This window comes from Ammospiza caudacuta, chromosome 5, assembly GCF_027887145.1.
Source record: "Ammospiza caudacuta isolate bAmmCau1 chromosome 5, bAmmCau1.pri, whole genome shotgun sequence".
NCBI lineage: Eukaryota > Metazoa > Chordata > Aves > Passeriformes > Passerellidae > Ammospiza > Ammospiza caudacuta.
Window position 1 is genome coordinate 75019257 of NC_080597.1, and position 15944 is coordinate 75035200.

General features: G+C 50.8%; 1 protein-coding gene across 4 annotated transcripts in view; it reads right to left on the reverse strand.

Annotated features, from left to right (window-relative positions):
• Nucleotides 1–413: 413 nt before the first annotated feature.
• Nucleotides 414–15944, reverse strand: part of PODXL (podocalyxin like) — a 47514-nt gene continuing 31983 nt past the window's right edge. The window contains exons 3-9 of one of the 4 annotated variants that reach the window (XM_058804757.1): nucleotides 14180–14337; nucleotides 13628–13693; nucleotides 7289–7445; nucleotides 6469–6530; nucleotides 6209–6373; nucleotides 4474–4530; nucleotides 414–3370 (exon numbers count right to left, since the gene is read on the reverse strand). In XM_058804757.1, coding sequence (XP_058660740.1) covers nucleotides 3179–3370; nucleotides 4474–4530; nucleotides 6209–6373; nucleotides 6469–6530; nucleotides 7289–7445; nucleotides 13628–13693; nucleotides 14180–14337 — 857 coding nt within the window. In that variant the 3' untranslated portion in view covers nucleotides 414–3178. Of the gene's footprint in view, nucleotides 3374–4473; nucleotides 4531–6208; nucleotides 6374–6468; nucleotides 6531–7288; nucleotides 7446–13627; nucleotides 13694–14179; nucleotides 14338–15944 lie in introns of all 4 variants that reach the window. The other 3 variants (XM_058804756.1, XM_058804759.1, XM_058804758.1) reach the window with 3 other exon arrangements.

The window sequence follows — 15944 nt, forward strand, 5'->3', positions numbered from 1 at the left end:
CAGTATGTAAGAGCTCTACTATATGTGCAAGGTTCAACAGGTAAAAACCACCTGGGGAATTAGGTTTTCCTTCACCAGTCCCTCATGGATTATGACTTCTGTGTGTCTTCTGTAGGCAGCAGTCACAGTATCAACCTCATCAGCTGGGTCACGGCACTGTGAGCGGGAGATAAAATGCTCCTAAAGTATTTACACGTTTCCTCTTGAATCTGAAAATAGAAAAGTCTCTTGCAAGGACATCTGAGCTGCTTGTAAAGCTCTCGCCCAAAGGTAAGAGCAGGAATCTCTTTGTACAATGTGTGGGATGTTAAAGCTGGTTTGGGGCAGAGAAGAGGAGCACAGGGAAGGGAGGAGGGGCAGGGAGGAAGGAAATGCCTGGGTAAATCTTTTTTTTTTATTTATTATTTTTGGTCTAACAATTATGGCTACACTCTACGAAGGAAAGGGTTAAGGCCAAAGATGCTCATTGCTGCATTTCCTACCTGATTTTTTTTTTTTTTCCAAAAAAAGAATGTTCTCAACATTAAAAAAAAAAACAAATGTACTGTTTTCTTTTCCTGTGGAAATAGTTCTTTTAAATAGGGGAAGGAAAATCTACTATAAAATATGAGTGGTTTAAAAATATGGTGTCTGGAAAAATAAATAAATGTACAATTCCTATTCAAATATAAATCACTATAAGCACTTGCTGAGCAGTTAACATCCTCACTGGTCTCTGCTCGGAAAGATTTAAGGTTACTTGATCTCAAGCCTCTGTAGGATTCTCTTGGAAAGTCTTTGGACCTGACTCATTAAAGCACTTTGGCATCTCTTTGCTGGGAAGGGGGAATCTTTAGGCACGTGCCAAAGCCTGGAGATGCCATCCAGGGGTGTCCTTGTGGCAGCTCAGCCCTGGTGGCCACAGCATTGCTGCTGCCCTGTGTTTTCCCTGTGTTTGTTTTCTGGGAAGGACAGAAATGTGAGGAATGGACCTGCTGCTTGTCTGTCAGGGCAGCAGGGAGGCCACAGTGCTCACAGGAGCAGCAGCTGTGGATGCCGAGGTCCATTCCCTGAGACATAGCCATGCTAGAGAGCTGAACTTGATGCTGCCAGAACAGGGACAAAGCTGTGGCACAAAGTTACCTGGGCAAGAGGTGTTTTTCTGCTTCATGTCAAATTTTTATCTCCTACCAGGCTGGCCTTTAGCTTTTTCTTGCTTTTTTTTTTTTTTTTTTTAAAGATTTTAAGTTTTTTTAAATTTATTTTATTTGTTATTTCCCCTCCCCTCCAAAATGACTTCCCCATAGTGCAGTGCACAGGTAAGTGAAGTGTGCGGAATACATTGCTAATGAATAGCAGGAATATTTACATACAAAAATAGAAAGGTTTGAACACTTCAGACTCTGCCCTTCAGTGCAGGACAGAAGGGGGAAGAGCCACTTGTATCTTCTGCCAGTTCCTGTCCTGGGGCTGAGCAGAACACCCCAATCCTCCTTCCTGAGTACTCCCAACTCCACCAGGGCTTCTCCCAGCTTCCCATTGCTCGGCTCTGCTTTTCCCCTCATTCAGTGCAGCCGTGGGAGCAGATCCCAGTCGGGTTGACTTGGTGGCAGAGCCCAGAGGAAATGTCCCCATTGTGCCTTGGTGTATGGCAAGCAGAGGAGCAGGGCTGTGTTTGGGCTGTGTTTCACTCTGATCTGCAGCTCCTCTGGCTTGCAGAGGGTTTGGGACAAGCTCCATCCTCACTCTGGGAGAGGGACTCAGCCCAGTCACCTTCTGGTCCTGGAGGATGATCCTGCCTCTGCCAGCCCTGAGCTGCTTCACCAGAGCAAAGGCATGAAACTCTCCCCAGCCTTTTAGAGCTGTGGTGAGGAGTCAAAATCCAGAAATGGCCTCAGTCCAGCCATGTTTTTCTTCTCCTCCCCTTGAAAGACTTCAACAAAGGGAGACCTGGGGGACAGACCAAGGGCTGCAGGACAAAGCTCAGCCCCAGCTTTGCTGCTGAGCTGGGAGTTGCTTTGCAGGTCTGTTATTTTAGAGGCTTGTGAAGAAGAGCTTGAGGCTGAGCTTTTAAACCTTGAGGGCGTGAAACACCAAGGCCACCTGAATGTCACTGAGCTCCCTGGCTCACATTCTGTTGCTCTTCTGCCCCTTCTACTTGCTGCTCATGCAGTAAAAATGTGCCCTCAAAAATCACAAACCATCGTGGTGCCTGTGTCCCACAGTCACGGAGGATGGGTGAGGGCTGTGAGATGCTGCTGTGTAATTCCTGGAAGGCAAATGATCCTTCCAGAGGGAAATGCAGCACCAGAGCTGGGCTCCTGCACCACAAAACCCCCAACATCACGCCTGGGCCAGAGACCAGACATCACTCTTGCTCTCCACACCCTTCCTAAAGAGGGATGAACTCAAGAAATTCCTCCTTTTCCTCTCCCTCCATCTCATCCTTTCAAAACAAGAAGCTGCTGCACCTCTCTCACCAGGTGGGTGCAGGATCTGTTCCTCAGCCCTTGGCACGGGGGCTGAGCATCCCTTGGCACTGCTGCATCCCTGCCATCCCCCTGGCTCTGGGTGCATCCATTTGCCCATGGCACAACGAGGGGCTCTTGTGCGTTTCAGCTCTGGGAAGAGGCTGGAAACTGGATTAAAAAGGAACAGGCTGTTCCAGCTTTTTTCATTCACTACCTGGGTGTCAGGGAGGGCAGGGTGATGACTAAACAGCGTGGGCCAGAGGATTTGTCGAGCTGTAATTGCCAGGTGCTGCTTTGCTGTCAGATGCACTCCATCTCCTGTCCTATTTATTTTATTTCTCTTGATTTTTGAGTCGTTCAGTAGCTGGAGGATGGCGTGGTCAGATGTGGGATGGGAGGGGACATGCTTGGAGGAGACACCAGCAGCTCTTCAGGAGCAGAGCCACCCTGTCAGCCCATGGCTGGTGTGGGAGGTGGGTGGGGGTTGGAGGATGCTTGGCCAGATGTGGCCACCAAAGTGGCTTGTGTTGTTGTGCCCCAGAGGTGTCTTCTCATGTCCTTTTCCATCCTGCACCCCATGTGGTGCCACAAGGGGCCACAATTAGTTCATCAAGGGATTTTCTGCTTTTTTGGGGGGGAATTTTGCCTTATTTTGTGTGTGTGTGTGTAGGGTTTATGGGGTTTTTTTGGGGGTGGTGGTTGTTTTTCTCTTGATCAAGTTCTGCATCCTATAAATGCGTGTCCTCCTCTTCCTCCAGGTCCTCCTTCATGAGGGTGTCCAGAGGAACGATCCAGCTGTCCCCCAGCTCTCCGTTGAGGTTCACCTTCTTCTCCTGCATTTCAGAGGAGGTCTCCATCACCTCCAGCGTGGGGTTGTCGTGGTAGCCATTCTCCATGGTCTGCATCTCCTCGGTCAGGCGCTGCTATGAGGAAAGAAAGCCATAAACCCCACTGAACAGCACCTGGGCCATGCTGCAAGTGTCACCTCAGGGCTGTGACAGACAGCTGCCCATACAGAGTTATATAGCTACTTATAGAGACTTTCATGGTGAGGTTGAGGCAGGGGGCAGCGAGGGGATAGCATGGAGCTGGCAAGAGGAAGACTCTGCTGATGATGGGAAGGAGGAAAGAGCAGCCAGAGACGTGTGGAAAACCTCCATGAGCAGCTGCCATCTTCAGTTTGTTCCATCCAGGACCTTGGGAAGAGGTTGAGCAACACTGCATCCCAACTCCTGCATCCCTGCCTCAAATCTGCTCTTCCCCTCCCCTTTCTATCCACCCCTGTCCTTTTTCTGGTTGCTTTATCATTCTCCTTTACTCAGGGGCAGCTCCCATCTGCCAGATCTTGAGCATTATCCTTCCTCATTCTGGAACTTTCAGTGGAAACCAGGCAGGGAGAGATGGAATCAGACACTTTATCACCCTGGTCCTTTGGTGTGATGTGCTTCAGGCTCCAGCTCAGCCCTTCATCCCTTGGCAGAACCCCAGCCTGTCCTAATATTGGATTCCCTTGGGCTCCTGCATCCCCATCCTTCCCTAGAGGGATTCAGTGGGGAGCTGCAGTCCTTGCTCAGCCCTTTTTGGGGAGCCCTGTTTAAATCTGCCTGGATTCACAGCTTGCTCTATTACAGTGCTCCTATAAATGTCAGGAGACAGGCGTGGGAGGGAATCCATGGAGAAGGAGAGGGATGGAGAAGCAAAACTGCAGGGCTTGGTGCTGGCAGAGGGGCTGCAAAGGCGCTGCTGGGAGTCCCCTGTGTCACTCCCTGTGCCAGGGTGGGGATCATGGGATGCTCCAAAAGCAGAGCACACACCTGGGCTCTCCCAAGTGCTGCTGCCCTGTGGGATTGCTGGTCTCCCACCATGGCAAGGCACCTTCCAGCCATGCAGCAAGGGGAAAGGGGCTGTAAAGCTGGGCTTTAGTCCTGTTAAAAGCTCCTGGGCCCTACCAAGCACTGGAGGTGAGAGCTGGGGGTGTTACGGATGCGGCGCCCGCCCCTCCGATCCCTGTGTTGGAACTCACATTAAAGATCAGGGCCACATGTCCATCATCAAACCCGGGGACATCAGGGTGGATGTTCTGGGTATTTCCAAGATAAAACAACAGGGAGGGAGGTGGAGGGCGAGGAGGGTTGGAGAGAAAAAAAAAATAAAATAGGAAAAAAAAAACTTTCAAGTCATTTTTGGAAACGAAACAGAAAGAGAACAAAAGAAACCACCCAAAAACAAAAGCAGAAAGGAGGAATGTGTTTGATTTTTGGAAATAGCATCCCTTGCTTTGATTTTGCTGTTTTATCCTGTGTCTGGTGGGAATTTACCTCTGGAACATCCAAGTTGGACTGGTACCTATTCCTCTGCACCAGGTTATTTTAGGGATACGTGTTCCCATCACTAGAAATATCCTATTTTCTGAACAACATGGGGTGTGTTATGCTGCTATCTGTCCCTGGTGGGACGTTTTTCATGCCAGCATTTCATGCAAGGGATGATGAAACCCTGGAAGCTCCAAGGGGACCACAGTGCAGGTCAAATACTTATTGAGGTCTTGCCTCTTCCCCTATTTCTTCCCAAAAAATCAAGCCTTGTAAGTGCAAACAAGTCTGACAGGGGCATTAATTTGCTCTTCCCTCCCTCCTGTGTTCACCTACCTTGCACTGTAAATATTTAAAGTTTTATCCCTTGTTTTCCTGTGGTTCAGAAGTTGGAATCGCTGAGAAAGGATGAGCTGGTCCAGGGGAAAGCAATTTGAAGTAGGTTTGCTTCTCCATCAGGAGGGTGATTTACCCTGATTGCATAATCTGATTTCATAATTTTCTGTTTCTGTCTGCCCTAGAGCAGGAACAGCAGCTGGGACCAGTGCAAACCTCAGTGCCCCAGGGCGTGGGAATGGCCATGAGTCCTTGCAGGTGGATGCTACACTAAAATCACCTAGGAGTGCATCCTGAGATAAAAATAACATTATTTTCTCTTTCTGTGTTGGTTCTTGCTTAAATCCTGCTGCTGCTGCTCTGAAATTTGGCCCAGCTCTTGCAAAGGCTGAGCTCTGCAGTGTTGATGCCCCTCCTGCTGACACCCTCCTTCTTCTCTGCACACAGCCTGGGGCTCCCTGGCACCCACCCCAGCTCCACTACTTGTAAAAGTATTTCAAGAAAATTTTTTGAGGTCTACACAGAATCACAGAATCACAGAATTTCTAGGTTGGAAGAGACTTTAGGATCATTGAGTCCAACCCATGTTCTAATACCTCAACTAGATCATGGCACCAAGTGCCACATCCAGTCTTTTTTTAAACACTTCGAGGGATGGTGACTCCACCACCTCCCTGGGTAGATGATTCCAGTATTTGACCACTCTTTCTGTGAAAAACTTCCTCCTTAATTCTAGCCTGGATCTCCCTTGGTGCAGCTTGGGACTGTGTCCTCTTGTTCTGTCTGTTGTTGCCCAGAGAAAGAGACCGACCCCCAGCTCACCAGAGCCACCCTTCAGGAAGTTGAAGAGAGTGATGAGGTCACCCCTGAGTCTCCTTTTCTCCAGGCTGAACAACCCCAGCTCCCTTGGTTTTTCCCCAGCTTGTTTTTGGAATGGGGTTTTGGATTGAGAAAGCCTTTCTTGTCAAAATTACAACCCAGGGTGGTACCCACTGGGCAAACCAAGTCTCCACCAGCAGAGACAGCAACACTGATGATCCTCATCTCCTGAAGATGCTTCTGGGATGGAAAAGGTGTTGGCATACCTGTCCCACCCTCCTGCCTCCTTACCTGGTCCTTCTTTTGGGAGAGGCGCTGGTGGCAGCCGTAGATGGCCGCGACGAGCAGCAGGGAGCCGGCCAGGGTGATGATGGTGATGATCAGGGGCGTGCTGAACTCGTCCTTGATGGTCATGTCCTCCACCATCTTGTCAGAGGTGACGTTGACGATGCCAAGCTGCCATGGAAGGGACAGGTCAGGCTCCTGTGCCACCCACTCACCACTGGGGAACACCCCTGGGGCAGCTGTGCCGTGACCAGGGACCCACTTACCTCCTCTAACCTGTCCTTCTTCTCCATCAGCCCCATGAGGACTTCTCCAGAGTCCAGGGGAGCTGGGGGAAGAAAAAGGCTTCAGTGAGCACAAGGTGTGGAGAGGGAACAGGTTGTGCCACCATCCCCTTGTCAGAGGGGTGACCCAGTTTCTGGAGGAGGGGGATGAAGATGTGTGGGGATGAAGCCAACCCTTGTAGGTGCTTCACAGCCAGACCAGGAGCCAGGGTCTCTTGTGGAAGGGGGACAGCCCCAGAGCCTCCAGGCCCCACCATACATCTCAAGTGGATGATTTACAAGTGAGCCCAGTGAGGGGCTGTACCTGTCTCCTCAAGGATTAGTCTCCAGTGCCTTCCCTGAGGTTGAATGTGGAGTTTGGATCACCCACCCAGCTCCTGTTCTGATGATGAGTAAGAGCAGATGGAGCCCAGGCCTTCCTCCCCCTCATGCTAGGACAGCAGGATGTCTCCATCTCCCAGGCACCCTGGTCCTAAAGCAATGTTTGAGCACACCCAGGCTGAGCTGACATGAGCGAGAACATCCTTTCTGTGATCTTTGGAGAAGGATTTAAACTGGGCACCCAGTTTTAACCACCTGGGAAGAATTCTGGAGACTGAGGAACATGGATGGACATGACTCCACACGGTGGATGGAAATCTGGTGCATTCCTTGGGGCGCAAAGCTCATTTCTGGGATTGTTCCTCTCCCAGACCACTGGGATGGGGCAGAACAAAGCCTTGGACCAAGCTCTAGTAGATGCGAGGGCTCTGCCAGGCCTCCAGCATGGGGTCCCCAGTGCCAGAGATGGGGTCATACTCACAGTGCAGGACCACCCTCACGGCCCAGTGGTGGGAGGGTCTCTCGCAGGCCGTCAGCACCACCGTGCACCAGTCCCTGCTGGCATCAAATCCCTGCTGGGCCGTGGAGCAGAAGCTCTCAAAGAAGGAGTTGTTCTTGCTGGCAGCCATCCACTCATCCTGCAGTGACAACAAGGGTCAGCACTGCTCCCCCACCCAGGAACTGCACCCTGCCCCATTGCCAGGGGTGCAGGATGTCCCATCCTTATAGAATGACCCCTTTAACACTGGATGTGCCCCTCTGTGCCATGGTTTGGTTGTCGCAGACATCTTTTATGAAAAATCCTTTCCTTAGGATTTTTCCTTCTGAGAAGCTGAGAGGCCTGAGGAACAAAATGTAAACACTGGTTATCTGCTGCTGTGGAATGCAACAGGTGCATCTGGGATTGGTCTCATGTGGTTGTTTCTAATTAATGGCCAATCACAGTCAGCTGGCTCAGACAGAGAGCCGAGCCACAAGCCTTTGTTATCATTCTTTCTTTTTCTATTCTTAGCCAGCCTTCTGATGAAATCCTTTCTTCTATTCTTTTAGTATAGTTTTAATGTAATATATATCATAAAATAATAAATCAGCCTTCTGAAACATGGAGTCAGATCCTCGTCTCTTCCCTCATCCAAGAACCCCTGTGAACATGGTCACAGTTTGGTGGACAAGGGTCATAGGTTGGACATCCATAGGTGATCTCAGAGGTCTTTTCCAACCAAATGGATTCGGTGATCTCCCCTCCTCCCTGTGCACTGCCCGGCTGCCGCCGGCCCTCCGGGGAACAGGAAAGGTTTAAAAGGAGTTTCTTTACAAAGAGCCGAGCTCTTGGCTGCCGTTCCTCAGCGGGGCCCTGCACCAGCCTTATCTGTGAGCCGCAGCTTTCGGTGTTCCAGGAATAGCAGGTCCCTGAGGGAAGCGGGGCGGGGGGGCTGGGGAGGCCAGGGGGCCGCAGCGGGAGCAGGGCAGGGCTGTGCAGACCCACAGTTCCCCATCTCCAGCCTGTCTGGCCTCTGTCCCCACCAACACAGCTCCCTGTCCTGCCCAAAACTTCCCTACAGCTCTGCAAGGAAGAGCAAGAGAGCGTGTCTTGCTTTTGGATGGAATCACAGAATGAATCACGGGGTGGTTTGGGTTAGAAGAGACCCAAAACATCATCCGGTTCCACTCCCTGCCATGGGCAGGGACACCTCCCACAGACCAGATTGCTCTATGCCCTTCCAACTCGGCCTTCAGCATGTCCAGGGATGGGAAACCACAGCTTCTCTGGGCAACCCAAAGCATCCCTGGAGAGGTGAGAGAGAGGTGGATGGAGCCCACGTTCCCTCTGGGGTCTTCCTGTTTTTTGGCTCCATGCTTTGTAGCATCTGGGAGCTCAGTAAAGTGCTCCCTCCTGCCTCCGCAGATCCTGAGGTGTGGATGTGGCACTTAGGGACACGGGTTAGGGGTGGATTTGGCAGTACTGGGTTAATGGTTGAACTTGATGATCTTAGCAAGCTTTTCCAACATAAATCCTTCCATAATTCTGTGCAGAGAGGTCCTATGTGAGAGGTGCTGTATTTACAGCTCCTGCGTGCACAAGTCTTTTATGACACAGGTGATCCTGTGTGTAAAAGTCCTTGATTCCTGCTGAAATGAGGTGGGAAAGGCTCTGCTCCTGCCTGCTCCATCACCCCAACCCTTCCCCTCCCATCCCAACACCCCTGATGGCTGGAACACTGCAGGGATGGCAGCTGCCGACCCAGGGACGCATCTAATCTCACCCCATCTTATCTAAATATTTGGGAAGCAGCAGTGGAGACAGGATGAACTTGCCGGGGCGGAAGGCTGGCCCGGGGTACAGAGCTCAGCAACGGGAGGCCCCGGCTGTTCCAGGAACGGCCACTGTCCCTTGCCTGTCCTTGGGAACGGCCACTGTCCCCTGCCTGTCCCTGGGAATGGCCACTGTCCCTTGCCTGTCCCTGGGAACAGCCACTGTCCCTTGCCTGTCCCTGGGAGCTGCCACTGTCCCTTGCCTGTCCCTGGAACGGCCACTGTCCCTCGCCTGTCCCTGGGAGCTGCCACTGTCCCTCGCCTGTCCTTTCGCTTTGCACCGGCACAAGCTCCTCGGGGCCCCTCTGTGGGGTCCCTTTTCCATCCCTGGGAAAAGAGCTGGATGGGAAATGTGCCCCAGCCCCAGGGCAGCATTCCCTGCGAAGCCGGTTCCCAGCAGGACAGGGAGGAGGGGGCTGCAGCTCGGTGCTTTTATCACGTCTGGACGCTGGGTTGTGCTCCTACGCTTGGAATGTCCCCGAGATTTACCAGTCCCTGTCTGTGCAGCGCTTTTGCTTGGCAAAGGAAGGAAAAGCCTCTGCTGCCTCCCTGCATCCTCCTTGCCCTGGTTTTGCCGCAGCTCTGCTTTCCCCCAGCCCTCAATAACCTGTTAATTCCCCTACCACCCCATGGGGGATAGAAGATAATTTTGTGGGTGTGAAGGGAAACGGGATGCGAGGCTAAAACCTCGCTGAGGTTTTTGCCACTACAAAGGGGCAACTGGTGGGCAGTGCCTGAAGCCCTTTGGAGGGTGAACTGGAGGGATTTGCCCTTTGCAGGGGCAGGGTGAGGCGCTGGGCCGGCAGGGATGCCCTGGCAGCTCCCCCTGCGCCGCCTGCATTCCTTGGCCAGAGTTGACAGGAGCTGCCGAGCAGCTCGGATCCGGTTCCCACACTGGCGGGGACCTAAAACCAACATCCCCGAATGAGGTAACAGCACTTGAGTCAACAAACCGGCCCGCCAGCTGCACGGGCTGAGGGGGGAACACGGCCCTGCTCGGCCAGGGAGTCCCTCTGCCTGCTCCAGGGACTGTCCTGTGTCATCCCCGGACCAGTGGGTGTCACACAGCAATTCCAGTGGGCTCCAGTGGTCCTGCTGTGGTTTTTGCATGTTCTGGTGCTCCCCAGCTCATCACTGACTCAGCTCCTTGCCCAGGTGAGGGAAACGATGGAGGAGGAACACCTGGGAGATGGACTGAACCACACACCACAAACTTACTCTAAATAATATTAACAAAACTACAATGGGATGACACAACTTATTAAAGATTCTATGTGCAGTTGGTGACGACCTAAAGCGATGATCTGCATTTTGTTTCATTCCTTGGATAATTCTGGTTATTTCTTTCTCCAGGCTACACCAACCACCTCTGTCATCATCACTTCTTGCTTCACCTAACTCCTTTTGGGGTTGGGATAAGGAGCAGAGCATCCATCCATCCATCCATCATCCATCCATCCATCCATCCATCCATCCATCCATCCATCATCCATCCATCCATCCATCCATCCATCTTCCATCCATCCATCATCCATCCATCCATCCATCCATCCATCCATCCATCCATCCATCCATCATCCATCCATCCATCCATCCATCCATCCATCCATCCATCCATCCATCCATCCATCCATCCATCTTCCACCCATCCCTTCCTTCCAAGGCAGGAGAAACCCAACTGAAAATGCATTTGTGAGCCAGACCTCAGAAGAAATCATCCTCCAGAATGTAAAGTATTGAGCTAATAAGCCTTACTAAAAAACTCATTAAGATCCTGCTGTAATCAAAGGAAGGAGAAGGAGAAGGTGGAGAACATGGACCAACCTGCTCAGCATTGGTTCAAAGCATCACCTGAAGGGGAAGGATGCAGGGAACCAACCAGCCTGTGAAACACCTACAGTCCACAAAGTGGTACCAGCTGTATATTTGGCACTTCTTAAAAGAATTTCTAGTTTGAATTCCTTGTTTTCTGGAGAAAGTGATGTGTGGTGGGGTGAAAGGTCTGCAGTTCCTGGGTTCAGTCCCAGCTGTTTGCTGGGTACCCCCCTCACTGGTGCTGCCCCACCAGCCCAGCTGTGAATGGGGTGGGTGGCTCTGCACTGTCCTCTCCCTTTCCCTGTGTGATCCAGATGTGTCCCCCACCACTGGTCCCCCCACACAGCCCTGGCTTCTTGCTGGATCTGAATTTTTAGTACAATGCCACCCCAACTCTGGCTTGTTCCTCGAGCAGGGTTGGAGCTGTTTCTGGAACACTTCTTACAGCACACACTTTCCTGTTTTCCCACGGGCTGTGAAACACAGAGGATTTTTTCACTTTGCTGTCAGGATTTGGCTACAGACGTGTTTACCAGGCCTACAAAGCAGGGAAACCAGATAGTGCCTTTTCTCTGTTATCTGCTCAGCTTGGGAGGCACAAAATGGGCTGTGATTTTCAGGAATACAACGAGTGGAAAGTTAAGGGCAAGCTGAGAGGGAGGTGCTTGGTCAGCCAAGGAGGGTGATGGGATGGGAGGATGCAGCCCTGCAGCCTTTCTGTGGCTGTTTTGGGGTGTTATTGGCATTTTGTGCTAACAATGCTCTGGCTCATTATTGCACCCAGAAGAATCAAAGGGAAGCAGGGTGGGAGACTCCCCTGCTCTCCAGCTCCAATGCTCCATGGCCCTGGAGCAGGCTGTGATGCCAAGATGTGGTTTCTGCCCATCCCTCAGCTCGCTGGTGCTTCCCAGCCTCACCATCCCTGCTTCCAAAATTCTTCCAGGACAACTCCATGGGAAGGACAGCAGCTCTGGGACATCACTGTGCCCAGAAGGAGGGGCGAAGCTTTAAACACCAGCCCAGTCCTAAATCCCTTTAGGCTCCAAAATTGGATTTTGTCAATCTGATTGAATATTTTTATATATTCAGTACAAAATTTGATGAGAAGGTTTTCCAGCATGAACCTGCAGCCGTGTCCAGACATTACATGGGGAAAAGGATGGTCTGAGGAGAGACCATCCTGCTGGAGCTCCATGGAAATAAGGGCCCTCCTTGGAATCATGTTCAGCATTCAGAGCATCACTAAGGACGTCAGCACTACTGCAGGTGTGTGGGCAAGGAGCATTTACACCCAGAGAAGAAAGGTGACAACAGACAGCAGGCAGGTGCTTGCCCTCTTCCAGGAGCCCTGTGGGTGATGCTGGGAGGTCCCAGCCCTGTCCAGGGCTGCCAGGCAAGGCCTTCACCCAGGCACAGGGAATTTCAAGAGCTGCTGTGCTCAGGAATTGCATTCACAATGTGTCTGGAGGGGTTTTGTGAACACTTCACTTGGAGAGCCCCTTCCAACTTGGCTGATTCTGTGATTCACTTAGGACAGTGAGTGACAGGACAATTAGTTAGTTTTAATAAGTTTAACTAGTTTTAACTAGTTTTAATTAGTTTTAAATTAAAAGAGGAGAGATTTAGATTAGATATTAGGAAGAAATTCTTTACTGTGAGGATGGTGAGACACTGGAGCAGGTTGTCCAGAGCAGCTGTGGCTGCCCCTTCCCTGGAAGTGTCCAAGGCCAGGCTGGACAGAGCTTGGAGCAACCTGGTCTGGTGGAAGGTGTCCCTGCCCCTAGCACAGGCTGTGAGAAGGTGCCAATTTTCCACTGCTTAGACTGCCAGAAACCAGAGCATTATCATGCCAAACCCCATCCCTGAGCCCTACCCCACTGTCAGGACCTCCCCAGTCATTTTCTGGTGTCTCTTCCTCTTTATCACCAACTTTAAACTTCTTCCTATTTGGAACTTGTCAGCGCAGTGCATCTTCCTTATTGCAGGAAGCTCACAGTTTCCACCAGAACCATTCTGGATATCCCTCAGGGACCACCAGCAGACAGTGCCCACCCACCAAAAAGGGTCCTGGTGTGTGGTTCTAAATTGGGTTTCCCTGCTCCCAGCCTTCCCACCACATTTTACTGCTCCCTGGTCTTGCAAAGGGTCAGAAACCAGTGAAATGGAATTTTTCCCTCTCATTTAAGGGTTCTATGAGGGCACTGAAGAGCACAGTGAGTCCCAAACTCCAGGCTCCTCTGCTTCCCAGCTGCTCTGCAGTTGGATGCCACCCTAGCCCAGTGTGAGGTACAAGACCTCACAAGTGCACAATAACTGTAGAGGAACACCTCAATTTTTTTCTTGAGTTTTGGGACAAAATTTCAGCCCCTCAATTTAGGAAAAAAGCTTTCCTGCTAGCATAGGGAAAGATTTATCCTTTAAAATTTTCCATTTGTCTTTCTGAAAGACGTGGGTGGGTTCAGCTGGTGCTTCTACTTGGAGAAGGCGATGCTGGCCTCTTGTCCTCCTGCCACATCCCCCACTGGTGACACTGCTGAACGTGGGTTTGCATTCACCATTTTACATTGGTGGCACCTTTGATGAAATTCCATCATTTCTGAGCATTTCCTCACATCCTCAGAGCACCACAGGTTAAAATCTGAACCTCCAACAGCTGCTAATTCTCCATGGAAGCCAAAAAGGTGATACTTACACAGGTTCTGGGTTCTTTCAGGTGGATGGAGGGCCTGGTATGTTGCACCTCTTCTCTACAGATGAGCTGGAAAGGCAGAAGGAAAACATCACTAAGTGGTGGACAAAGGCTGGAAGGAGAGTTGGTTACCAATCCAACAGCCCATCATTTGTTTCCTGGGAAAAGAGCCTGACCCCCTCCTGGCTGCACTCTCCGGGGAGTTGTAGAGATCCAGAAGGTCCCTCTTGAGTCTCCTTGTCCCCAGGCTGAGCCCTCCCAGCTCCCTCAGCTGCTCCTGGTGCCCCAGACCCCTTCCCTGCTCCCCTTCACCTCCATCCTCATTTTCTCTTCTCTGGAAAGCTCCAGGAGAAAGGGATGGGAGTAAATGACCTCTAAAGGTCCTTTCCACCCCAAACAGTTCTGGGATTCTGCAACCTGGAATTGCTTTGCTGGCAGATTTTCACTCTCTCTGACACGGGAACAGCGGGAAGAGCCGCAGGCTCCACGTGCACGTGGGATGGAGCTGGATTAACCCCGCTGAGAGGTGCCCACCTCCCCAGGTGGTGCTGTTACCTCGTTTGAGGAGGAGATGTTGGGCTGTGGGTGGCCAGAGGTGCAGCTCTCTGCCTGGTCTGTGTGGTCCCCCGGGGCTGCAGGCTGGGCACTGGCAGGGCTCTGGGAGGCACTGCTGGGTTCGGCTGACGCAGGTCCAGCGCCCTGGGTGCTCTGGTCTGGCTCCCCAGCATGCACCAAAGAAACAAGCAGACAGACACTGACACAGGATAGAGGGTACAACTGGCACAGCCCTGTTAAGAATCACCTCAAAATCACTTTTCATCTCTAGTTCTACCATGAAGCTCATTCTGCTGGAGAGGCTTTAGATTCCTTCTTTAATTTTATTTATTTTTTTATTTAACTTTGATATGGAAAGAATCTGATTACTGATTTTATTTTCTGCTGCTGAAACTTGTCAGAGAGGAACCAAAGGCCATTGGATGGCTGTCGCAGACATCTTTTGATGAAAATCCTTTTCTTAAGATTTTTTCCTTCTGAGAAGCAGAGAGGCCTCAGAAACAAAATGTAAACAATGGTTATCTGCTGCCATGGAATGCAACAGGTGCATCTGGGATTGGTCTCGTGTGGATGTTTGGAATTAATGGCCAATCACAGCAGAGGTGGCTCTCTCTCTGTCCGAGCCACAAACCTTTGTTATTCATTCTTTTCTATTCTTAGCTTAGCCAGCCTTCTGAGATGAAACCTTTCCTTCTATTCTTTTAGTGTAGTTTTAATGTAATATATATAATAAAATAATAAATCAGTCTTCTGAAACATGGAGTCAAATCTACATCTCTTCCCTCATCCTAAGACCCCTGTGAACACTGACACAGATGGCTGTGTGTGGGTAGCTGGGTAATCACTGAGAAGTGTGGGGTGACCCTCTTTTCACTTTATCTGGGGTGTCTTCCATGGAGATTTCCTCAACAGGCACAGACCTGGATCTGCCACGGTTGGGATGCCATAACTTCTGCTGACTGCACCTCCCTGGAAAAATTCCAGGGGGACAAGCTTAGGAGTAGTGCCTGGTTCTACAGGAGACAGCCTGGTGTGTCCTGCCTGGTATTCCAAGTCCCAGATCTGCCAGCCCCATTCAGGTGTCTCTGATACCTGAGCTCACCTCTGAGGACTTGGTTAAGCTCTGAATCATCTTAGAATTATTTGTGCAGTGGGAGCAGGGCAAGGAGCACAGCAGCCTCCTGCCTCCCCAGATCCCTTTGAAGACATGGATCTTCATCCTTGGCTTACTAATTGATCCTTAAGTGGTGACAAAGAGAATTAAAATGCCACAGGATGTTCACAGCCTGTCTGCTCTCGGGACTCCTACCTCTTCTACAGTAAAAATGAGGGATATTTCTCTCCCAGACACATTGTGAAGGCTCCAGGAGAGAATTAATTCCAAAGCCATCTGTTTCTCATGAATTCTGCCAGCTATTTATTAAATATAAAGGGGTTTTTAGACCTCTTCAGGCTTAAATGCTTGAGGCCCAATTTGAATTAACATAATTTTATATATGATCCTTCAGTGGAGAACAGTCCTGTGGAGCAGGAGGGGAAAGAAAGGAAAAAGAAACATCCTTCATGGATATTTTCACCTCATTCCTACCCACACATGAAAACATGACTTGGGGGAAGCCAGTGAAGATGGCCTTGCAATAAAACCTTGGCCCATTCAATGGTGCCAACAGCTGAGAGGCTGAGGGGCATGGAGATGGTTTTTGAGTGGCTTCTGTATTCCAGGTAACTGGAAATTGGGTCAAGAAGAGCATTTTCCAGGGGAAGA